The 27,108-nt window shown below is 38.9% G+C and overlaps 2 protein-coding genes across 2 annotated transcripts; one reads left to right on the top strand and one right to left on the bottom strand.

Moving 5' to 3' along the window:
• The first annotated feature begins 10,837 nt into the window (after positions 1-10,837).
• Positions 10,838-12,421, top strand: LOC132544787 (immunoglobulin superfamily member 10-like). Its single transcript, XM_060208433.1, has one exon. The coding sequence runs from the start codon at positions 10,838-10,840 to the stop codon at positions 12,419-12,421; it is 1,584 nt and encodes a 527-aa protein (XP_060064416.1).
• A 9,038-nt stretch (positions 12,422-21,459) lies between these two features.
• LOC132544788 (leucine-rich repeat and fibronectin type III domain-containing protein 1-like protein) lies at positions 21,460-22,950 on the bottom strand. The gene has a single exon (XM_060208434.1). It carries the CDS (start codon positions 22,948-22,950, stop codon positions 21,460-21,462), a length of 1,491 nt encoding a protein of 496 aa, XP_060064417.1.
• Positions 22,951-27,108: the final 4,158 nt, after the last annotated feature.

Here is a 27,108-nt window from a genome sequence, read left to right on the forward strand (position 1 = left end):
ACTGTCACCTGCACGGCGATGTTTCTCCCGTGTAAACTCACGACTGTTACATGCACGGCGATGTTACTCCCGTTTAAACTCACGACTGTCACCTGCACGGCGATGTTTCTCCCGTGTAAACTCACGACTGTCACCTGCACGTGGATGTTACTCCCGTGTAAGCTCACGACTGTCACCTCCACGGGGATGTTTCTCCCGTGTAAACTCACGACTGTTACATGCGCGGGGATATTTCTCCTGTGTAAACTCACGACTGTCACCCCCACGGGGATGTTTCTCCCGTGTAAACTCACGACTGTCACATGCACGGAGATGTTTCTACCGTGTAAACTCACGACTGTCACCAGCAAGGGGATGTTGCTCCCAATAAATTTACGACTGTCACCTCCACGGGGATGTTTCTCCCGTGTAAACTCACGACTGTCACCTCCACGGGGATGTTTCTCCCGTGTAAACTCACGACTGTTACATGCACGGCGATGTTACTCCCGTTTAAACTCACGACTGTCACCTGCACGGCGATGTTTCTCCCGTGTAAACTCACGACTGTTACATGCACGGCGATGTTACTCCCGTTTAAACTCACGACTGTCACCTGCACGGCGATGTTTCTCCCGTGTAAACTCACGACTGTCACCTGCACGTGGATGTTTCTCCCGTGTAAGCTCACGACTGTCACCTCCACGGGGATGTTTCTCCCGTGTAAACTCACGACTGTTACATGCGCGGGGATATTTCTCCTGTGTAAACTCACGACTGTCACCCCCACGGGGATGTTTCTCCCGTGTAAACTCACGACTGTCACATGCACGGGGATGCTTCTCCCGTGTAAACTCACGTCCGTCACCAGCACGGGGATATTTCTCCTTTGTAAACTCACGACTGTCACCTCCACGGGGATGTTTCTTCCGTGTAAACTCACGACTGTCACCTCCACGGAGATGTTTCTCCTGTGTAAACTCACGACTGTTACATACACGGGGATGTTTCTCCCGTGTAAACTCACGACTGTTACATGCACGGCGATGTTTCTCCCGTGTAAACTCACGACTGTCACCTCCACGGAGATGCTTCTCCCGTGTAAACTCACGACTGTCACCTCCACGGAGATGTTTCTCCCGTGTAAACTCACGACTGTTACATACACGGGGATGCTTCTCCCGTGTAAACACACGACTGTTAAATGCACGGCGATGTTTCTCCCGTGTAAACTCACGACTGTCACCTGCACGTGGATGTTTCTCCTGTGTAAACTCACGACTGTTACATACACGGGGATGTTTCTCCCGTGTAAACTCACGACTGTTACATGCACGGCGATGTTTCTCCCGTGTAAACTCACGACTGTCACCTCCACGGAGATGCTTCTCCCGTGTAAACTCACGACTGTCACCTCCACGGAGATGTTTCTCCCGTGTAAACTCACGACTGTCACCTCCACGGGGATGCTTCTCCCGTGTAAACACACGACTGTTAAATGCACGGCGATGTTTCTCCCGTGTAAACTCACGACTGTCACCTGCACGTGGATGTTACTTCCGTGTAAACTCACGACTGTCACCTCCACGGAGATGTTTCTCCTGTGTAAACTCACGACTGTTACATACACGGGGATGTTTCTCCCGTGTAAACTCACGACTGTTACATGCACGGCGATGTTTCTCCCGTGTAAACTCACGACTGTCACCTCCACGGAGATGCTTCTCCCGTGTAAACTCACGACTGTCACCTCCACGGGGATATTTCTCCCGTGTAAACTCACGACTGTTACATACACGGAGATGTTTCTCCCGTGTAAACTCACGACTGTTACATGCACGGGGATGTTTCAGTAGGTATTTCAGCAGACGAATTATATAAAATGATGGTTTAATTACAAATATCAAAACGTTAATGTGGGTGTATGCTGGCTGGATTAATATATGCAGTCAAAAAACATGGCGTCGAAAATATTAGAATCTACATATTCATGTAAATTGAGAAAATAATGTTAGGACTGTTCATACATTGTTAGTAGTGGGAGAGAATTAGTGTGGAAAAGATTATTGTCCTTGTTGAAAATCTAAGAACTATTTTCAGTACAAAATAAAATTTCATATGTGAGATATAATAAATCAGTTTATTGTAAATGATGTCACAGGGACTTTGCTCGAATTACAGGAACTTGGCTCGAATTCTATAGTCCATATATTAACTGTGGATTGGGAATTCGTGCCAAATCCCTGTGTATGATTAAGCAATTATTTTTCTTTTGATTTCTTCTTCTTTGAATATTTTACTTAACAATAATATATTCTTTCATGTTTATAAGGAAAAGGGAGTGCGTGAAAGGATGAAAACATATAATGACACTATGTTATATAAATAATTCACACACGGCAGCTATATACAAGTGGTTACTATGGTATGACGACATTTGGAATAATAGAAATAAACGTTCAATTACATTTTGCTAGTAAAATATAGGAATTTAGATGATAATGTAAGTTTTTTCAGTGATGAGGTAACTTTCATAGTTTTGTCAAACGTAGCGCCAAACAATCCAACATCAAAGGAGGTGTTGATATTTCACTAACTTTTTTAACATCGCTTTAAGTTTGAATAGGATTTTTGTCATTTGTTTTTCCTTTAAAAATGTAACACTAAGAAAAATTAATAGTTTTTCCGTTGATCATCTTGTATAAAATCCAGGAGCGTTTATATCTATATTTTTCACTGTTTCTATATGTGCCAATGATTATATCCGTATTCTTCGGTGTTTTAAATAATATTTATAACTCTCGTGATCTACACTAAATATGAAACCAATATTTTCTCTATGATATTAGAATTATTGAAGTTTAGAATACGCGCGGTACAAATTCTCAATTATAGACTAAGCCACCTTTTTTATTGCACAGATCCTCGCAGTTGTATCTGCTTACATCATCCATAATAACTACGGTCTCCGCCGAGCTTAACCGTGTAATCCACAGGCTACCCATGGATCGATGTCAATGATACAATATTCTTACCACACACTGCGTCGTGACGTAATCAATTACGAGTTTTAGGTTTTCGTATTAATGGATACAGCACAGGAAGAATGATAGAAATCCTTATCTGCATTCAAAGTATTCTTACTTAACTTAATATATTGATATTGTTTGTTCAAAGATCAGTTGTCAAAGGACTGTATAAAGTGAGTATTTGTAAAAGGTTGACACAAACAGAAATAAATGACATTCCCGAGGAGCGGTTTAATTTTCACCACAAATATAACAGTGATATTTCAATAAATCGAATAACTTGGGGAATTTATGGATTGTTCTGTTTTCAGTCGGATTCAATAAGATATTTCTTTGATAATACATCCATTGTAAGTGACTTTTATTGGGTTATGAATTCAATTGATAAATAATGATATATCTTATCCACCGATCCCTGATCAATTTTGATAAATTCAAGGAGATTGGAATTTGGTACAAGAAAGCAGCCACCCCATCTGATTTCTAAAGCTAATTGTATTTTTATAGAATGATTGATGAGTATAAGTTTGACATGTTATTATCAATCAGTACTTATATCTACTTTTAAATCCAGTTATATTATCCACATTATATTTAGATACGTTTTATTTTCAAGGACTTATTTCAAGGTATTGTTCCAATTTTGTATGATCAATTTATTTAATAGAAAATTAAATTGATTTCAAAATTGATTTTCTAAATCATTAGACAAAGTATTGAAACTGATTCGGAAACAACCTCTCATGTATCAATGTACCAATATACCCCACTGATGCAGCACTGACCTTCCTTTTCAAATGATACTAGACACACGAGAATTGTCAAAAAAGGAAAGGTCAGTTTACTGAACTATTCAACAAAGCGATAATCAACGTGAAAGAAATGTTTTCCGGCTTTTGACTAATACATTTAATTTCAAATTCGTATAAAATGATGAATAATAGATTATTTAGCTGTAACATTCAGTGTGTTTTAAACAAATTGGTATAATTAGAATCTTGTTATTTACATTAGAAAACCGAATAAAAACATAGACAAAAAATATTATACAAATTGGACACATACGTGATTTTGAAGGTATTTTGTTGCACCGCATTATAAGGAAGATTTCGAACAGTATTAACGTAAGAAGGGTTTTCTATTGGTTTCTATGTATACAGGTGTAAGTTTGTGGTTTTGTTCTTAATCCGGCATTACCAGTCAGGTACGAAGAAGACGAACAGACGTAATAAACTAAGAGATATGACGTTACAAAGTCGACCTAGGTTCGATTGCTGAATTGCGGGAAGAATGCATCATCGTTTTAAGTGCAGGTGTACTTGTATTACAGAGGTAATAACTCGACTGTTTATTCTGGATTATTGAAAACAATTTGTTGGACACCATACTCTTACAGACAGCAGTAAATTGGTGTATACGTTTTATTGTCAACTCGGTATAACGCCATAGATTTTGGTAGGAATCTTTTCCTTGTCAGTCCTTGTAGAGTGTGTATCATACCAAAGGATGAATAAAAAAAAGGGAAAAAAGTAAAAAAAAAAAAAAAAAAACAAAAACAAAAAAGGAAGCCATGAAAACACAATGGACGTTAGAAAAGAAGGAAGGAGGGAAGGCAGCAGGACGCCAGCGAGGGAAAAAAAGAAGGACGGAATTCAACAGGACGTCAGCGAGGGGAAAAAGAAGGAAGGAAGACAACAGGACGTCAGCGAGGGAAAAAGAAGGAAGGAGGGAAGACAGCAAGACGTCAGCGAGGGAAAAAAGAAGGAAGGAGGGCAGACAACAGGACGTCAGCGAGGGATTAAAGAAGCAAATAACTTGACAGGATAAAAGGAAGTAAAGGCAAAAAAACTAGAAAGTCGACAAGAAAGAAAGTTAGGAAGGAAGGTAGAATAAGAGGAATGTAGCAAGGAATGTGACAGAAAGGAAAGAAGGCAGTAGAAAAGGAAGAATCAATGAAGAAAGGAACCAAGGAGGAAATGAGGCAAGGAAGAAGGTAGCAATGGAGAAAGGAAGCAAGGAAGAAGGTAGCAATGGAGAAAGGAAGCAAGGAAGAAGGTAGCAATGGAGAAAGGAAGCAATGTAGAAAGGAAGCAATGTAGAAATGAAGCAAGGAAGAAGGTGGTCAGTGGGAAAGGAAGCATGGAGGAAGGAAGCAAGGAAGAAGGTGGTCAGGGAGAAAGGAAGCATGGAGGAAGGTAGCGATGGAGAAAGGGAGCAAGGAAGAAGGTGGTCAGGGAGAAAGGAAGCAATGTAGAAAGGAAGCAAGGAAGAAGGTGGTCAGGGAGAAAGGAAGCAATGTAGAAAGGAAGCAAGGAAGAAGGTGGTCAGGGAGAAAGGAAGTAAGGAAGTAAGGAAGAAGGTGGTCAGGGAGAAAGGAAGCAATGTAGAACGGAAGCAAGGAAGAAGGTGGTCAGGGAGAAAGGAAGTAAGGAAGAAGGTGGTCAGGGAGAAAGGAAGCAATGTAGAAAGGAAGCAAGGAAGAAGGTGGTCAGGGAGAAAGGAAGTAAGGAAGAAGGTGGTCAGGGAGAAAGGAAGCAATGTAGAAAGGAAGCAAGGAAGAAGGTGGTCAGGGAGAAAGGAAGCATGGAGGAAATGAGGCAAGGAAGAAGGTAGCAATGAAGAAAGGAAGCAAGGAGGAAATGAGGCAAGGAAGAAGGTAGCAATGAAGAAAGGAAGCAAGGTGGAAATGAGGCAAGGAAGAAGGTAGCAATGGAGAAAGGAAGCAAGGAAGAAGGTAGCAATGGAGAAAGGAAGCAATGTAGAAAGGAAGCAAGGAAGAAGGTGGTCAGGGAGAAAGGAAGCAATGTAGAAAGGAAGCAAGGAAGAAGGTGGTCAGGGAGAAAGGAAGTAAGGAAGAAGGTAGCAATAGAGAAATGAACCGAGAGAAGACAAAAAGTAGGAAAAGTAGAAAGGAAGGAAGGCAGGAAAAGAAGAATGTAGTAATGAAGGAGACACAAAGGGAGGAAGGCAGTAAGGAAGAAAGTAAGAGTTATGGATAGAATTAGCATTACATCTGATCAACTTAACTCTATCATCGAAGACTTTCATCCATCTTACCAACTAGCAGCGTTTGATATATCTTATTAAAATCAAGAACTCAGAATATTAAAAATTGTAATTGTCAGTGTCTAAAAAAACTACCATAATTTTATATTACGTGCATTTTTTTCTAAATGCCGTGGTGTAGTGTGTACTTCAGAGTTAAAGCATGGCTCGTAAAGACCAACAAGGACATATAAACATCGTCTGTATCCTTTCTGCTTTAGTCTTACTGCTAAATCCAGGGTATGTATTTTTCACTCCAGAATAGTGAATTGTACAGATAGACGTCCCGGATTTGATAAATACTTTTAAATACGAAATACCGATACGGAAAAGTCTATATAACACTTATATATAAATAGAAACTTATGTCAGATATACAATGTGTTAAAAAAAACTTTACCTTTCAATTCTCACAATTTCCTGATATCGCAATGCAGGCTAAATTTTGTTTTGTTATTTAGGAATATATTTTATTTACATTTCAAGGGTCAGCAGATGAACACATTAAATAGTATTATCATTAATATTATTTAAAAGAAACATTGTTTGCTAACATTTTAGAATTCGATCAAAGTGGCCATTGCAATTATGGTAATATGTATCACATGACACTACATTCATTCTAAATCATATTGTGTATGATATTGAAATATATTTTATCGTAAATATCGACTGCGATCAGATCTGCACGGTGAACATTTCATTTTATTTTCGGAACAGGTTCGGTGTCAGGACAGGAGTAATATGTGACGCAATGGTCTGATATATCAGTCAGTGACTCTGATGTGGTTTAATAAAGCTTGAAATTTTACGAGATCTTTTCCCCATAAAATCAATTAAATGTTTACATTAGATAATATCTTCAAACAAACAAATTAAACAGCGTTTTTTCAGAAATGCAGAAATATATGATATCGTAACAAAATTAAGTTTGGGAAGGCATTGTGGGTGTGGCAGTCAGTGAGGAGATAGGACCCCTGGCCACTTACACACCCCATTACAAAACGTGTGGAAAGGCATTGTGGGTGTGGCAGTCAGTGAGGAGATAGGACCTCTGGCCACTTACACACCCCATTAGAAAACGTGTGGGAAGGCATTGTGGCTGTGGCAGTCAGTGAGGAGATAGGGCCCCTGGCCACTTACACACCCCGTTACAAAACGTTAAGAAAGGCATTGTGGGTGCGGCAGTCAGTGAGGAGATAGGGCCCCTGGCCACTTACACACCCCGTTACAAAACGTTTAGAAAGGCATTGTAGGTGCGGCAGTCAGTGAGGAGAAATGGACCCCTGGCCACTTACACACCCCATTACAAAACGTGTGGTAAGGCATTGTGGGTGTGGCAGTCAGTGAGGAGAAAAGGACCCCTGGCCACTTACCCATTACAAAACGTGTGGGAAGGCATTGTGGGTGTGGCAGTCAGTGAGGAGATAGGGCCCCTGGCCACTTCCACATTACCACATTGCAAAACGTACACACCCCATTGGGAAGGCATTGTGGGTGTGGCAGTCAGTGAGGAGATAGGGCCCCTGGCCACTTACACACCCCGTTACAAAACGTTTAGAAAGGCATTGTAGGTGCGGCAGTCAGTGAGGAGAAATGGACCCCTGGCCACTTACACACCCCATTACAAAACGTGTGGTAAGGCATTGTGGGTGTGGCAGTCAGTGAGGAGAAAAGGACCCCTGGCCACTTACCCATTACAAAACGTGTGGGAAGGCATTGTGGGTGTGGCAGTCAGTGAGGAGATAGGGCCCCTGGCCACTTCCACATTACAAAACGTGTGGGAAGGCATTGTGGGTGTGGCAGTCAGTGAGGAGATAGGGCCCCTGGCCACTTACACACCCCATTACAAACGTTTAGAAAGGCATTGTAGGTGCGGCAGTCAGTGAGGAGATAGGGTCCCTGGCCACTTACACACCCCGTTACAAAACGTTTAGAAAGGCATTGTAGGTGCGGCAGTCAGTGAGGAGATAGGGCCCCTGGCCACTTACACACCCCGTTACAAAACGTTTAGAAAGGCATTGTAGGTGCGGCAGTCAGTGAGGAGAAATGGACCCCTGGCCACTTACACACCCCATTACAAAACGTGTGGTAAGGCATTGTGGATGTGGCAGTCAGTGAGGAGAAAAGGACCCCTGGCCACTTACACATTACAAAACGTGTGGGAAGGCATTGTGGGTGTGGCAGTCAGTGAGGAGATAGGGCCCCTGGCCACTTACACATTACAAAACGTGTGGGAAGGCATTGTGGGTGTGGCAGTCAGTGAGGAGATAGGGCCCCTGGCCACTTACACACCCCATTACAAACGTTTAGAAAGGCATTGTAGGTGCGGCAGTCAGTGAGGAGATAGGGTCCCTGGCCACTTACACACCCCGTTACAAAACGTTTAGAAAGGCATTGTAGGTGCGGCAGTCAGTGAGGAGAAATGGACCCCTGGCCACTTACACACCCCGTTACAAAACGTTTAGAAAGGCATTGTAGGTGCGGCAGTCAGTGAGGAGAAATGGACCCCTGGCCACTTACACACCCCATTACAAAACGTGTGGTAAGGCATTGTGGATGTGGCAGTCAGTGAGGAGAAAAGGACCCCTGGCCACTTACACATTACAAAACGTGTGGGAAGGCATTGTGGGTGTGGCAGTCAGTGAGGAGATAGGGCCCCTGGCCACTTACACATTACAAAACGTGTGGGAAGGCATTGTGGGTGTGGCAGTCAGTGAGGAGATAGGACCCCTGGCCACTTACACATTACAAAACGTGTGGGAAGGCATTGTGGGTGTGGCAGTCAGTGAGGAGATAGGGCCCCTGGCCACTTACACACCCCATTACAAACGTTTAGAAAGGCATTGTAGGTGCGGCAGTCAGTGAGGAGATAGGGTCCCTGGCCACTTACACACCCCGTTACAAAACGTTTAGAAAGGCATTGTAGGTGCGGCAGTCAGTGAGGAGATAGGGTCCCTGGTCACTTACACTCCCCTTTCCTATACGTGTGGGAAAGTTATTGTACATACGGAGGGATAAGTCAGTCACACAAGGACTGACCAACGTGGGGCCACTGAAAGCCTTCTCTGAAATTTCACCGTCGTTATGTGATACCTAGACTATTTTCTTTTCTAATAAACTCTATTATCATATTTATCGTGTTATATCACCACGCCCCCTACCTTCCTGGTAACTCCGCCTAACACTGGTAACGTCACCAATAAACGGTTCGATACGATGGACAATTAACGATACCGTTTAACCGCACTTATCGCCATTCTTAAATAGATTGTATACATAGCGGATAGAAGATTTCCGATTAACCGACAGCAAGATTTCACACTGCACGAGTAAACACAACGGAAGTTGATCGCTCACGATTTGTTTATTTGTTCTTTAACGTAATGTAATATATATTTGTTTGTTGATCAGTTCCATCCCACCTCGGATAAGCCCAATGGATATTCGTCAGAAATATCGGAAATGAAAATCCTGGTTCGAAGCTTTATCAGCTTAACCATGAATTAAAATCTTTAAAACCAGTACACTGTTGAATGTTGTTGTAGTAAAGTTTTAGTTGATCTCTGAAATCTTTGCTGCACCAAATCCTGGCTTATTCCAAGTTTGTATTTGATTTCTATTTTGATGAGTTAGTAAATTTATTTTCCTCTCTTGCCTCTTAACCTCCTTATTTTAAAACACTTAGGCCATAGCATCACTAACGAGTCCCCAAAAGTACGAATGAGCTGTATGATGTAGCATCACTAACGAGTCCTAGAAGGATAAAACAGTTGTATGATGTAGCATTACTGACGAGTCTTAGAAGGACGAAACAGCTGTTTAATGTAGCATTACTGACGAGTCCTATAATGACGAAACAGCTGCGTGATGTAGCATTACTGACGAGTCCGAGAAAGACAAACAGCTGTAAGATGTAGCATCACTGACGAGTCATAGAAGGACGAAACAGCTGTATGATGTAGCATTACTGACGAGTATTAGAAGGACGAAACAGCTGCATGATGTAGCATCACTGACGAGTCTTAGAATGACGAAACAGCAGTATGATGTAGCATCACTGACGGTCATAGAAGGACGAAACAACTGTGTGATGTAGCATCACTGACGAGTCCTAGAATAACGAGACAGCGGTATGATGTGACACCACTGACGAGTCCTAGAAGGACGAGACAGCTGTATGATGTAGCATTATTGACGAGTCCTAGAATGACGAGACAGTGGTATGATGTGACACCACTGACGAGTCCTAGGCGAAACAAGTTTATGATGTAGTTTATTTCATTGTTTGAAACTAATTCTAAATTTATATCGAAATCTACTATTTTCCTACCCGTGTGTCATTGATACAATCATTACAGGAGATGAACATGACGAACTAAGATGACAAATCTTTAAGGATTTCTTATGTGTCAAGACGGTAACGGCCTACCCTGTGACGGATTTACGACATCGATATCGATACGCTATCTTTAGCCGATACACGGATATGTAAGTAAGTATATATCTACACAGGTTAAACAATTATATCAAATTTACATATTACACGTCAAAATGAACCAGTATAAATAAGAGTCAATGACAGAGTTTTCATTTCTGGACCTGTATGAAAGAGGACACTTCAAATTGTGCGTGTCACAGAAAATTATATATGAATAACTTTTTTTCGACGGACAAGTTCATTTGAAAAAAAAGAAATTTGGAAAACTGAATAACTATTTCTTGAAATTAACTTACCTGGACTTATAAAAAGGTGACACTTCAATTTTCAAAAAGTTACTGAAATGTATGTTAGAATTCCGCAGGCGCTTCTATATCTAACAATCTGCCTCATATTGGTGGGTAATTTCTCTACATCCGGGGCCTTTGTGTGTCCGAGCGTGTGCCGATGTCATTACAACGTCACTGTATCATGCGATGTAGGTCTACAAACGATTCCGAGAGATATTTCGGAACTCACCAAATCACTGCATCTGGCTGGGAATGTTACGTTACACAACAGTTTCCATCGCGTCCGTCACACTGATTTACCTAACTTGTCCGATCTCCGTCACTTTACGTTCAGTTTTAATGACATAGAGTCTATCGAAGACTACACATTTAGCCAATTTAAAGAACTCCGGCAACTGAAATTGAACAACAACAACATCAAAAAGGTTGGACCAGAAACATTCAGCGGGCTTTCAAAACTGGAAGTTCTAGATCTGTCTGGAAATTTGGGTATAAAAATCCAAGACGGAACATTCCGTGTGCTTCCTTCGCTCAAAGAATTGTATATGGGAGAGATAAACCTACAGGAATTAGATGTTGCTGTTTTTGACGGTTTAAATGATTTGGAAGTTTTGGACATACATGGTAATTTGATAAAAAAATTTGATATACACCGTATGAATTTATTTCCTACGTTGAATGTATTGGACATTTCCTCAAACTCATTGATGATGGTTGATGACAGTGTATGGGATACCATGTCTAAACTACAAACAATATATATTGGTGGGAACCCATGGCAATGCAATTGTCTGATGAAAAGAATAAAGCGTTCTCCAAGGCTCAGAAATATCACAGAGGCCGTGATTTGTGCTGGACCAAGTCAACTTCAATACTTGCCACTTTCGCGTGTCTCTGAATCCGATTTACAATGTCAACCCCCGAAGATTTTAACGTGTGCCACGATTCCGACACGTATAACGACGGGGGACGTCTTACAAATTTCCTGCAATCTATCTGGAGATCCATTCCCGTCCATAGAATGGACAACACCAAGTGGTGACCGGCTGTATCCGTACAATTCTACCCTAGGATCGTTTTCTGTGAGTGACAATGGATCCTTAACTGTATTTTCTAGCTCGATGATAGACAGTGGGAAATGGACAATGAAATTATCGAACCATGCAGGGATGGTTGAGAGAGAATTCACAGTTGATATTCAAGCCATAACACCAACTACGAGCCCGCGAGTTATAATTACACCATTTCCAACCAAACACACCATAACGGCGCAAACAACCAAGATGCAACGACCACCTGAAAACCATACGCCAAGTAAAAATATATATGGTGTAGCTTCATCAACACCCAAATCGTCTTCTTTGATCACAACGCCATTACAGATTCCTCTAATAACACAGATGAACGCCAAGTTATCACAGCAAACAATGGCCGACTTCAATCGCCAAGGTAACGAAGAGTCGACAAGCATGGGTTATGTAGGTATTATAGTGGCCTCTGTAGTGGGCGGCTGTAGTTTAATCATCATCACGACATTGCTTATACTTCTGTATAAGTGTATCTCGGCCAAGAACAGAGTCGGAACTTCCTTTCCGGAAAATACAAGGCCTACCAATACTACCAATGAGTTAGTTTGATTTTCTTCTCTTTCCTGTTCTCTCCCGATGCCATATCTTAATTCGGGTCACGGCACAACAATTACACGCGCAGCGCTATACACCTCGTTACTACTTATTGTTCCTGTTTCCCCCCAGTGTACTTTTAGATGTTACCGTTAGTATTCTGACCACGCAGTACTTGGATAAGATGTAGACGGAATGTTGATATACTGAACATATCGTATGGTAAATATACTGCATATATCTACACCATTGAATTTGAATCTTTCCTTCCTTATATTTGAGATTTTCAATAATTTATTCATAATAGTAATTTTCATCTAAGCATTGTTATTCTTGACTGTATCAAAATATTAAACCCATAAAACTGCTGCTAAATAGTTCCCGTTACCATGACAACGATCGAGTGAATATGTGTGATATCGTAAGGTCCCGTTACCATGACAACGATCGAGTGAATATGTGTGATATCATAAGGTCCCGTTACCATGACAACGATCGAGTGAATATGTGTGATATCGTAAGGTCCTATTACCATGACAATGATCGAGTGAATATATGTGATATCGTAAGGTCACGTTACCATGGCAATGATCGAGTGAATATGTGTGATATCGTAATGTCCCGTTACCATGACAATGGTCGAGTGAATATGTGTGATATCGTAAGGTCCCGTTACCATGACAACGATCGAAGGAATATGTGTGATATCGTAAGGTCGTGTTACCATGACAATGATCTAGTGAATATACAAGGTCCCGTTACAATGACAATGATCTAGTGAATATTTAAGGTTCTGTTACCATGACAAAGATCTAGTAAATACGAATGTCATGGTTTATATGATGAAATTGACATGTGTATGTCTGATGGACACATTGTGACATCAGTCCATCACAAACATGGGCAGTGTGTTATATATATATCATTACGTATTGTTTTTAATCTATTCACCACTTATCTTTTGTATTCTGTAATAATTACATCAACAAATTCTGCATAATATGTTTTATACAGTTTAGTGTACATTGTTTTTGTTAATTTTTATCGTTTATGTAATTCACTTAATTAACTTTTGTTTATGTTTACTTTATATTAAAAATAAACATTGTTGTTTTCATGATTTTGAATTGATTATTATTTTTATGTAATAGTGATCTTCTATATAGTGACGATCTATCTTAACCTGTGGAAAGTTGATTTAGAATTTATTGAATGATTTGCCAGTTCACACCTCCATCTTATTTGGACGATTATTTTGACTATTCTGGATTTTTTTTGGAAGTTTCTTCAACGACTTGTAGAAAAAGGACGAAATAGTTGTATGATGTAGCATCACTGACGAGTCCTAGAAGGACGAAACAGTTGTATGATGTAGCATCACTGACGAGACCTAGAAGAACGAAACAGCTGTATGATGTAGCATCACTGACGAGTCCTAGGACGAAACAGTTGTATGATGTAGCATCACTGACGAGACCTAGAAGGACGAAACAGCTGTATGATGTAGCATCACTGACGAGTCCTAGAAGGACGAAACAGTTGTATGATGTAGCATCACTGACGAGACCTAGAAGGACGAAACAGCTGTATGATGTAGCATCACTGACGAGTCCTAGAAGGACGAAACAGCTGTATGATGTAGCATCACTGACGAGTCCTAGAAGGACGAAACAGCTGTATGATGTAGCATCACTGACGAATCCTAGAAGGACGAAACAGTTGTATGATGTAGCATCACTGACGAGACCTAGAAGGACGAAACAGCTGTATGATGTAGCATCACTGACGAGTCCTAGAAGGACGGAACAGTTGTATGATGTAGCATCACTGACGAGACCTAGAAGGACGAAACAGCTGTATGATGTAGCATCACTGACGAGTCCTAGAAGGACGAAACAGCTGTATGATGTAGCATCACTGACGAGACCTAGAAGGACGAAACAGCTGTATGATACAGTTTAATTCATAATTTGGCTTTACCGTTTCAAACTCTGCATTGAAGCATATTTCACATTTAGTGACGTAACAAATGCCTTTGACCTTTTGACCTTGATTGGAACTAGTCCACCATTCCCTGTAGATTTTTTACATTTCATTCGATTATTTCGGATTTTACTCTGTCTCCTCCTTGGTTTCAGGACTATATGCCCTTAACGTTACCGACGAAACAATTGTATGATCCAGTTGGCTTTTCTTACTTTACTTGTTTTAAACGTGCTATTCAATAAACTATCAACGCATTAATTTTAGTATCTCTTTTAGCCATTCTTAAATACACCTGAATATACGGTTTAATCTGGCACGGAAGAACGACGAGACGAATCCGGGAGTTTATAGACATTTCAGTTGAAGTGTTGAAGTCAATGCAAATGAAATCTTAACACCGCATTCCCCACCACACCAAGAAAAAAACAAAGCCCAACCAAACCAAGAAAACAACCAAACCTAGAAACATCACAATCCCCCACCATACCTGAAGCAGCATAATCCCCACCACACCAAGAAAACAACCTAACCTAGAAACATCACAATCCCCCACCACACCAAGAAAACAACCTAACCTAGAAACATTACAATCCCCACCATACCTGAAGCAGCATAATCGCCTACCACACCAAGAAAACAACCTAACCTAGAAACATCACAATCCCCCACCACACCAAGAAAACAACCTAACCTAGAAACATCACAATCCCCACCATACCTGAAAACAACCTAAGCATAATCCCCACCACACCAAGAAAACAACCTAACCTAGAAACATCACAATGAAGCAGCATAATCCCCACCACACCAAGAAAACAACCTAACCTAGAAACATCACAATCCCCCACCACACCAAGAAAACAACCTAACCTAGAAACATCACAATCCCTCACCATACCTGAAGCAGCATAATAATCCCCACCACACCAAGAAAACAACCTAACCTAGAAACATCACAATCCCCACCATACCTGAAGCAGCATAATCCACACCACACCAAGAAAACAACCTAACCTAGAAACATCACAATCCCACACCACACCAAGAAAACAACCTAACCTAGAAACATCACAATAGTTAATCCGCGTGCTTTTCTGAAGTAGCATAATCCACACCACACCAAGAAAACAACCTAACCTAGAAACCCCACCACACCAAGAAAACAACCTAACCTAGAAACATTACAATAAACAACCTAACCTAGAAACATCACAATCCCCCACCACACCAAGAAAACAACCTAACCTAGAAACATCACAATCCCCCACCACACCAAGAAAACAACCTAACCTAGAAACATCACAAACCCCCACCACCACCAAGAAAACAACCTAACCTAGAAACATCCATCCCCCACCACACCAAGAAAACAACCTAACCTAGAAACATCACAATCCCCCACCACACCAAGAAAACAACCTAACCTAGAAACATCACAATCCCCCACCATACCTGAAGCAGCATAATCCACACCACACCAAGAAAACAACCTAACCTAGAAACATCACAATCCCCCACCATACCTGAAGCAGCATAATCCACACCACACCAAGAAAACAACCTAACCTAGAAACATCACAATCCCCCACCATACCTGAAGCAGCATAATCCACACCACACCAAGAAAACAACCTAACCTAGAAACATCACAATCCCCCACCACACCAAGAAAACAACCTAACCTAGAAACATCACAATCCCCCACCACACCAAGAAAACAACCTAACCTAGAAACATCACAATCCCCCACCACACCAAGAAAACAACCTAACCTAGAAACATCACAATCCCCCACCACACCAAGAAAACAACCTAACCTAGAAACATCACAATCCCCCACCACACCAAGAAAACAACCTAACCTAGAAACATCACAATCCCCCACCATACCTGAAGCAGCATAATCCACACCACACCAAGAAAACAACCTAACCTAGAAACATCACAATCCCCCACCACACCAAGAAAACAACCTAACCTAGAAACATCACAATCCCTCACCATACCTGAAGCAGCATAATCCCCACCACACCAAGAAAACAACCTAACCTAGAAACATTACAATCCCCACCATACCTGAAGCAGCATAATCCCCACCACACCAAGAAAACAACCTAACCTAGAAACATCACAATCCCCCACCACACCAAGAAAACAACCTAACCTAGAAACATCACAATCCCCCACCAATGAAGCCCCCACCACACCAAGAAAACAACTAAATCCCCCACCACACCTGAAGCAGCATAATCCCACCACACCAAGAAAACAACCTAACCTAGAAACATCACAATCCCCCACCACACCCACACCAAGAAACACCACACCAAGAAAACAACCTAACCTAGAAACATCACAATCCCCCACCACACCAAGAAAACAACCTAACCTAGAAACATTACAATCCCCACCATACCTGAAGCAGCATAATCCCCACCACACCAAGAAAACAACCTAACCTAGAAACATCACAATCCCCACCATACCTGAAGCAGCATAATCGCCTACCACACCAAGAAAACAACCTAACCTAGAAACATCACAATCCCCCACCACACCAAGAAAACAACCTAACCTAGAAACTCCCCCACCACACCAAGAAAACAACTAAACTTAGAACATCACAATCCCCACCATACCTGAAGCAGCATAATCGCCTACCACACCAAGAAAACAACCTAACCTAGAAACATCACAATCCCCACCATACCTGAAGCAGCATAATCCCCACCACACCAAGAAAACAACCTAACCTAGAAACATCACAATCCCCACCATACCTGAAGCAGCATAATCCCCACCACACCAAGAAAACATAACGCTATCGTATTCAAATGTCTAATCTTCATGTTATACGTAATTTGTAAATGATATTGTTACAGTAGAAAGTAGCCAGCACATTTAGGATTGGACCTTTATCACCGGAAAGACTTATTACATATTACATCAACATATAAATAATATGAAGAAAATAGAATATACCTTTTAAAAGTAAACTATAATTAAGGAAAGTAGGTATATCCACGGCTGTACAGGTAAGAATAAATAAAAATATGCCAAATGATCGACTATTATTATCACACCTCAGAGAATACCACACCAGCATTCTCAGTCTAGCATAACCATACCGAAACAGATAACGTTCTTCAATAAGTGTTTATTACGTAAGCAACCCACCTGTATCATATAGTGGACAGATTTAAGGTTTTAAGAATGACACTGGATACGTTAATCTATATATACACAAACCCCAAAGTAATGACGTTTGTAGGGGTGGGTCTGTGGTGATGCCGGTATTTAATACAAATATTTGTAATTTTTAACTGAGTGAGTGGGCGTGTTGAGTATTATCTCACTACATGATTTAGAGAATCGGAAGTGACTTTTTTCAGTTTTTAACGGTAGTTTCTCCTCCTCATTGGACAATTTATTAGCCAATCTCCTAAATTTACATTCGATGTCAGATCTACTATACATTGTACTATACATAGCGATATTCCATAGACAACTCTAACTTCATCAAATTTTCACTTCTTTCTCTATTTGTTTTTCCTGTAAATATTTATCTTATTCTTGGTTTTACCCTAAGGTTCACTAAGAGAAATATCCTCTAATTAGGAACTACAGTGTACTATAGCTCTGGTGTGTATTTGACAGTGGTGGTATGTGATTTAATGAAAAGGGATACCACTTTTTGTTTAATGTTTAAGACACAATTTCTGTCAATGAGGACCTCAATATCACGTCGCTTTGACACATGTTTTGTATCTAACAGAACATGACAGAAAATTTCCCGTTTTCGAGTCGTTATTCTTATTCTCGATATATTTCGTTCTTTTTGGACAAGTTCGTGCAGGTTTTTGTTATACAAGATACCTGATCCACTCAATAAATCACGTTAAATTTCTGATTTTGTTTACCACCATCGGAGCCCTTCAATTCTACATCAGAATTTAACTGTGGAATTAAGAGGACGATTATACACATGAAATTAATGTTATTTCATAACTATCCTTTAATAAGAACTAAATGAATGTCATTATTCAAACTTTCAAATATATGTTAAGTTCCATGTGGTAATTCCTGGAGCATCAAACGCAGTAGTTTATTGATCTGTTTCTTCTCTTATCTATTCATCTGTTTATTGTTATTGTATCTGAAGAGGAAAATGAAAAGACAATTTAAACTGCGAAACGTTTTGAAACCTACACACCCTCTATACTCCAATGGTTACTATCATTTTCGCTACATGCATTCCTGGAACATGTCATGGCAGAATTACAGGTTCTGTGTGCGACACCTTGTGGACAAGAAGAAAAGTCTAGTTTGATTCTTTGATGTACATCAAACGAATCTCGAGGTCGCATAGCTATATATTGTTATTGCTTTGGAGTTTGGTGTCGCTCCTTTGTAATCTTCAAAAAAGCGGATCGGCCTATGATCGGTTGGTTTTTTCTCCTGAAACCAATCAAATTACTTCGTTTTTTAATTCAACTTTGTCGTGACATGTTCCAAAAATAAAGAGAGCAAAAGTGATTGTAACCCCTGGAGTATCGAGAATGAAACCCATATTGCACGTGTGCTTAATCATGCATGTTAAGTTTGTGGATTTAGTCCTGCACCTCAGACAGAGAGGGTGCATGTATTGTTTTTAAAACTGTACACGGAGCTAACAGACAGCGAATACTTCTATGGTATTCTCTGAGCAGGGTATCTATCCTCTACTAATTAGTTGTAAAGATTGCGGTTATAAAATATTGGCTTAAATTGTTGGGCAAAATATAAACTAGAGCAAAAATTACGCAAAGGCTCCTGAAAAAGTACGAGGAGAATAAGACCAGCTGTTCCAGAAGAGTAAGCGTTTTCTGTTTCATGGTCAATCCAGATAAGTGCCATGCTCAAATGAGAACTAGGCATACAATAACGGAACCAACAGGCAAACTAACTAATTTTGAGAAGCTTTGGTACATACTTAATCCATGCTTAATCAAAGAGAATGTCGCTTAAATTACTTTTAATTATTAGTAAACTGTTAGGGTACCTGTGTAAACAATTAGGTTAATCGGTGCCTTGTTCATAAAGCATGCTGTATATGTATCAGTATGCGTCATGGTAACTTCAGTTCTCCACTATCTTACAAACATGTATATTATTATGTATCTATGTATCTTGTATATCCCATGCTGCATTTGGGCATAAATTGAGACTAAAATTGATTCAATGAGGTTTGACCACTCCATTCATTTTGTAAAGTTTTGTTTCAGATTCATTAACACAAATATGTACCGAGGCTAGAAGGTGACCACCGACGTTTTCATAGGGTTTAAACGTTATGTTTTTATCACGGATTTTATCTATAAGGTTAAGTAGTATTTTAAAATTATAAAAATGAAAATTACCTGTAAGTTAAGAACAATATTGTTTAGAGAGGAAATGAAATAAAAACAGCCACAACAACTGAAACCAGAATTAATTCATATTTATTTTGGAACATAACGAAAAAAGTTTAGGAATAAATAACCCCTTTTTCGGTAAAAACACCAACTAAGTATTAACAACAACGAAATATACTTTTATTTGGATTTCAAAATGTTTCATTTTCAAAGACACATTTTCTTCACTACAAGAAATTTTCCTATTTGCGATTATTCATATAACGGCACGAGCTATATAACTAGCAAACTGTAACATCTTGAATGTCGCTGTAGTTTGTCTTAAACACTGCAAGTAAACAGACGAAAGATAGTTCAATTTAGGATACTGTGAAAGACGATAAATAAATAAATAAAGAAAACAATAAATAAATAACAACATTATGTACAGGAAAGTATAGCACGATATGAATAACTCAATCTAAGCTCAATAAAGCTGTCTTTAATTAATTTGAAAATGAATTATAACTTACTGTTAATTACATTGCTAAATTGGTACTACACGAATATCTTACACACTAGAATAATACATGCAATGAAATTAAGATGGACTTAAAAACAAGCACCGAGATTCATTAAATTGAACAGAAGATGGTAACTGCAAATAAGACATTTAAAGATTTCCCTTATAGGACCAAATTCACTAGAATAAAGAATGTTTGTTCATTCGATAGTTCAAACTTACTATTTTATTTAATTGCCGGAATATTTCACAAATTACAGACTATACTATTGACGATACATTTAACTCTCCTACAGAATAAAACTAAAACATTCCTTTTTTTTAGTTTGAATTGGTGAGGGCGTATTCTGCTTATTCTCACGATTTGACGAACTCCACAGAAAGCAACTTTCCTTTGAGCTCACAACATGAAAATAAATACTGAATTCATATCCTCAAAATATTAATATTGAAGATGAAAATGAATTAACAATATTATAGTAACCATAACAAGGAAAAATCAAACAAATAGTCCAACACAAAAAGAAAACATTGATCACTGTTATTGATGACATTGTATTTTTTCGTCGGGATCATAAAATCACATCGACATGTTATCGGCAACATTTCAACACCATCACTTACAAATCCAGTATGTATCAATCAGTTCTAGGTATATGGAAATAGCCAACCAATGTCTTAAAGGGGAATGCGATGCCAATTTAATTGAAGACACTAATCATGTATTATAATTAGAGTTTCTTGATATTTGATGTGTTACAATAAATCCGAACAAAATGATATAGAATGATAAACCTGTCGAATTTAATGCTCAAGATTAAACACCACTTTTTTAATCAGCGCCGGATGGAAAGGGAACTATTTGGTAGGTGTATTCCGACAGCAGTGATTCCTGTTACAGAATACAGCCTTAATCATCCGTATATTACATATCACAGTCAAACTTGTAAAAGTTCTTCCGTAGAAACGTTATCACAGTAAGACACAGAAATGTAAACAAAAATAACAGTAAACAAAAGTTTCAGAAAGTAAAAACCTCCATCAATATTACACGTGTCTTCTGTTATTAATCACGATTAAATTAGTTTTGAATAAAATCGATGTTTACGTCCACGAAATATCTTTTGACAGTGCGACATATAACCGCTTGTTCTTCACACTTGATGTTTTCTTTAGAAATCATCGGCCAGGCGACGACGACGTGGCGTTCTTACGGAGTCAAAATCATCGTCCTGTTTGATGCTGATATCCTCTACACGGTTACTATTCTTCTTCCTCTTCACGCAGTAGATCGTCACGGCGATGATGACGATAAGACACACACCTCCTCCTCCTCCAGCTCCAGCTATCATCATCATGTTCATTCCCCCACCTTCGTCGCTCGTCACCGGCGCCTTTTTATCTGTTGGCTTTTTCAGGTCGCTTTCATCTTTAGTCTTGTCCATGTGTTTTGATGCGATGCTTGTTGGATTCGGGTTGTTTTGATTGGGGAGTTTAGATGTTACCATACCTCCACTAGCTTGCTGATGATTGCTATTGCTAATCATCGAATTAGCAGGTATAACTTTTGATGTAGTCTGCTCTGACGTTCTTGCCGTTTTTGTTTGTGAAGTCGGTGTTGATGTCGGCATTGCTTTTGTCGGCGTCGTAGTAGATGTGGTTGTTGTCGACGGTGTTGTAGTCGTCGTCGTTGTCGCCGTTGTCGTTGTTGTCGTCGTCGTTGTCGTTGTAGTTGTGGATGTTGTCGTTTTTAGGGTGACAACAATTTTCAGTTGATGACTTCGCTGGCCGACTGTATTACTGACACCAAGTGTCCAAGTACCTTCATCGGTCTTTGATACATTAAAGATATCCAAGGAACCAGTTCTGGAAACATAGTAGTTCGAAGTGTTTTCGTAGGTAAATGCCACATATTTCCCATCGTGTCTCGTCCATGTCACATCCGGGTAAGGATCTCCTGTCAGCTCACATGACATACGAAGGGATGAAGTTTCCATGACTACATAGGTTTCAGTAGTGCAGTTTGTTATTTCGGGAGGCACGCACTTAAACTCTAAATCTGGAACGCGCAAAATCGGAGCATATTTTAGTCGTTCTGGTCCTGTACAAAATAAAGCATCACTTGCATACTCGGGATCCAATGCCTTTTTAGGTGCATGTTTCAACCATCGTAATTCACAATTACATTGTAGCGGATTTCCTGACAATTTTAAAGTTGCAAGATTTGCAAAAGAATTATTGTAACGTTTAGGCAGTCCCTTGAGAAGGTTTTCTGATATATCAAAGTGTTGTAGGCTGGGAAACATAGCCCCTAAATCAAACTCAATTTTCCAAATCTTGTTTCCATGGACATCCAAAATGCGAAGATTTTTCAAATTTGTTAACATAACTGGAACTAAGCGTTCCAAGTCCATGTCGGCAATATAAAGTTCTTGCAGATTTGAAAGGCTATCGAAAGATTTTTCACTGAGTTCACAATGTGGATTCCCACTGATCTGGAGGGTAATTAAATTGGTTAGTCCCGCAAATGTTTTGTCAGTTATTCGGGGAATGTTGTTAAAGGACAAATCTAAATACCTCAACAAGCTACGTGAAGAAAATGTGTCGTCTGCGATTGTATCAATTTCACAATGAGACATCGTTAATGTAACCAATCCAGGCATGGATTGAAAGTCGCTCTTATGTAATGCTGGGATCTTGTTGTGTGTCTGGAAGTTTCCCGAAATGGAAAGAACTTGGACATCATCGGTCAGCGGTGACGGAAATTTTGAGAATCCTGCACTGCAGCTCACCACCTTGGAGTTGGGGCACGCGCATCCCCGTGGACATTGTCCAGATGATTGACCTCTCCCACTTGAAATGATCATTATAAGAATAAACAGCATTGTTGCCAGTTTAGTGTACGTGTTCATCTCCATTCCTAAAAATGGTGTTCCTTTTGATGTTTAAAATTTATGTTCTTATTCACGAAACGTACGGAAATCTTCAGCGGAGATCGCTTCTTTAACAGAACGATATTTCACTTGTGCGATTTGTGAGGTTATGACACTGCCACAAGCTTATACTTTCTTTTGTATATATTATCTAAACACGTTAAGCAATATCTAAATATACCAACATAAACATTTAATCAATGTCAGCGTACAACGGACTTTCAATCTAACTTTCACGGTAGCAATTAAGATTAATATGGAGCGGCCAGGAGATATGAAAAGAGCGCCATTTGAAGCTTACTCGGCTGTATAGACAGTAAACTAGAGGATAACCGCATGTCAAATTCCACTATTGTACCCAGACTGTCCGGCTTTAATTATTCGGCCGTTTATATCTACAACTATTGAACATTATGTATTGAAGCAACAAAGGATTGTCAAATTTCCTTGGGAGTTTGATAAGCCAGAGAACAGGCACTTAGTCGCTATCTTTATCTATCCATCAGCAGTCGTGTAAAGGGCGACATGTGCCAAAGTTGGTGCAATACAGCAGGTCAGTAAAAATGATTAATTACAAAACCCCTGTGTTTAATACTTGAAACTCTGAACAACTTTTAAATATTAATAATTAAAAAACTCACATAAAATACATTTTGAATATCATCAAATTCAAGTTAACATGAAAACTTCACCATACTTCCCTGTTTTTGACACCAGACTCTCTACAGTATCCTGCGACCTTCACATTTTTATTTTGGTTTGGTATATAAATCATACCTTGTTAGTACAATCGCGGAGAGATTTATGTGAAACACAGATCGTTCTTTCTCGTCAAGCTTTATATGAACAAAGCCATACATATATCACCTGTATTCTGAAAGAGTATAATGCGTAATTTATAAAACATGTTACGTTTCCTTTCCATGCGTTAACGTCGTACTTGGCAAGATTTTTTTCTATTTCTCTGTTAATATATACAGGTGCTACATCGAGACCGCTGTAATTTGTAACATTTTCTATTGCTGAGATTTATAACATTCAATAACAATATAGATTAAGTAGAGTTATAAACGGAAATACAGCAGCTGAATTAGCTCTATACAAATAAAGCAATTACGAGAGTTATTTCCATCGTAAAACAAATCGTGTCAGTTGTACATTAAGTATCGGTAGATGTTACAATATTTTTGAATGCAGAAACACACAATTTCTGAACTAATATTTTTTATACCCATAAAATAAAACAGAATAAAATATACATATAGAATAATAACAGGTTTATGAACTTTTAATCTTGTCTATTTATAGGATTCCTAAATTGCACAAGTGTCTGTATAAATCTTTCAATGCCTTTGGAACTAGCCAATAACTGTTTCAGTCTTATATCATAACTTCAAAAAGCTTTTTATCACCATTGAAAAACCTGACATGAAATCCATTCAAGCTAAAGAAACGCCTTCATTTTCTGGTTTTATGCGAGTATATTTGATGAAATCGAGATAGCTTGGCGGTAAGATGTTTAAACAGCTGACTGGCAAACCTATTGGAATATTTTCCCGTCTTCATATGACCCTGTTGTGTAAACTACGGTAAAACAAGAAACAGAGCCCCTGTCTCGGCTGATCTCTTATTTCATTCGAGCTCGAATTAAGCGAAGATTTTACCGAATATGGTAATAAAAACTTTACAAAGTATTTAATTATCTTTAACGATATATTCATGGGGCCTTGTTTTAAATAACAAAAACAAACATGGCCATCGGACATGTAAACAACATCTTAGACAGTTTTTTTCTACATCAGTCACTTAATGATAATAATAATAATAATAATATCTTTTATTTATCCAGGGTTGCAAATTTAGACAAGTCTAGTTTACAATATGGCCCTGCCGTCAAATATATACACACATCACAGAAAGATGTTACATTGGATGTTACCGGTACATAAAATACATAGATTATGAATATTAATTAATTATAAGATATAATGTAGAACAAACATTATTACAATACATAGTTGGCTAAGATATATTACGATGTCATCGAAATATTGTAACTGTAAGATACATCAAAACAGGCGTAAAATATATTCAGATATCACAGATATCAATGATTGTTTCAAAGCTAAAATCTAAATTTTTGAGAAGAGCTCCTGTAGATATTTATGTTTGAAAACAGACACACTACAAGAATTTCTAATGTTTTCACTGATACCATTTAGTAAAACCGAGCAAGTATATACAAATGAGCGTTTAACATACTTTGTTCTAGATAAAGGAATATAAAAATTTGTTCGAAACGGAAGATCTTGTGTTTCTAGAGGTGACATCCCTAACATAGGTAAAAAGACTACACAAGACTCCTGGGGTATCTCCATGTAAAATTTTGAAGGCTAGAGTTGCTTTCCTAAAAGTGTGATATTCTTCAAAAGGTAGCCATTTTAACTGTTTAAAAAGAAATTTAGAAGGAGTGAGAACATCTTTCACATTCAATAAAATTCTCGCTGCCCTTTTCTGTAGTGTAGAAATCTTCTGGATATAAGATTTGTTACTAACCTTAAACCAAACTACCGAACAATAGATGAAGTGAGGGAAAACTATACTTTGATAAACTTTGGTAAGCACATCGTTTGACATAAATGGCCTTAGCCGTCTAAGTACACCTATCTTCCTTGAAATTTTCTTGGAAATGTAATTAATGCGTTCTTTCCAAGACAGACAGTTATCCACATAAACACCAAGAAGTTTTGCGGATTGTACAGTTTCAATAGATAAGTTGTCTACAGACATTTTCAGCTCACGACATCTGGCTAATTTCTGAGCTGATCCAATCAACATACACTGAGTTTTGCTAAGATTAAGACTAAGTTTATTATCTCTCATCCACTGGATTGTACATTGAAGATCCATTGTCATTTTCATTTCTAATGAATCAATTGATTTATCCCTTACACTCTGTGAGGTGTCATCAGCATGCATAGTTACTGAGGAATGTTTCAAACATTTGGGATAATCATTTATATTTAAAATAAACAATAGAGGCCCAAGTATCGAGCCTTGAGGCACACCAATACTAATGGGTGAAAAATCAGACATCACACCGCTGTTACATACAGCTTGTGATCTATTTGATAGATATGATAAAAAGAACTTAAGTGAAAGAGGAGACACATCATATGCTTTGAGTTTGTGTAAAAGAACGGAGTGATTAACTGTGTCAAAGGCCTTACGCAGGTCGATAAAAACAGCACCTGTCAAAAATCCTTCATCTATATTTTGTAACCATTTGTCTACTACGCTCACCAGAGCTGTATCTGTGGAATGATGAGGACGAAAACGAAATTGACAGTCACTTAATAACTGATTCTTGGAGAGATAATCATAAAAAGTATTATGTACATGTTTCTCCAATATCTTACTGAGAACACATAATACAGACACAGTTCTGTAATTATTGACTAGGGTAGGGTCACCAGCTTTAAAAATAGGTGTGACCTTGGCCTTCTTCCATTCAGAAGGGAAAACACCTTTAGATATAGACATATTATACAGAAATGTTAAAGGTGATACAATAGAATCACCTGCTAATTTCAATAACTTAACAGAAATGCCACCAATTCCTGTTGCTTTACCATCAGCCATTTGCTTGATTTCGGTAAGAACAAAATCTGGTGTTATACTTCGGATAACATAAGGATTACCAGAAACAAAACTGTCTATATTTGGAATAACATAAGGATTACCAGAAACAAAACTGTCTATATTTGGAATAACATAAGGATTACCAGAAACAAAACTGTCTATATTTGGAATAACATAAGGATTACCAGAAACAAAACTGTCTACTTTTGGTAAACTATCATCAAACGTTTTACCTATTTCTGAACC

This window comes from Ylistrum balloti, unplaced genomic scaffold (assembly GCF_031769215.1).
Source record: "Ylistrum balloti isolate Yb309-2 unplaced genomic scaffold, AGI_CSIRO_Ybal_v1 Utg369808, whole genome shotgun sequence".
Classification (NCBI taxonomy): domain Eukaryota; kingdom Metazoa; phylum Mollusca; class Bivalvia; order Pectinida; family Pectinidae; genus Ylistrum; species Ylistrum balloti.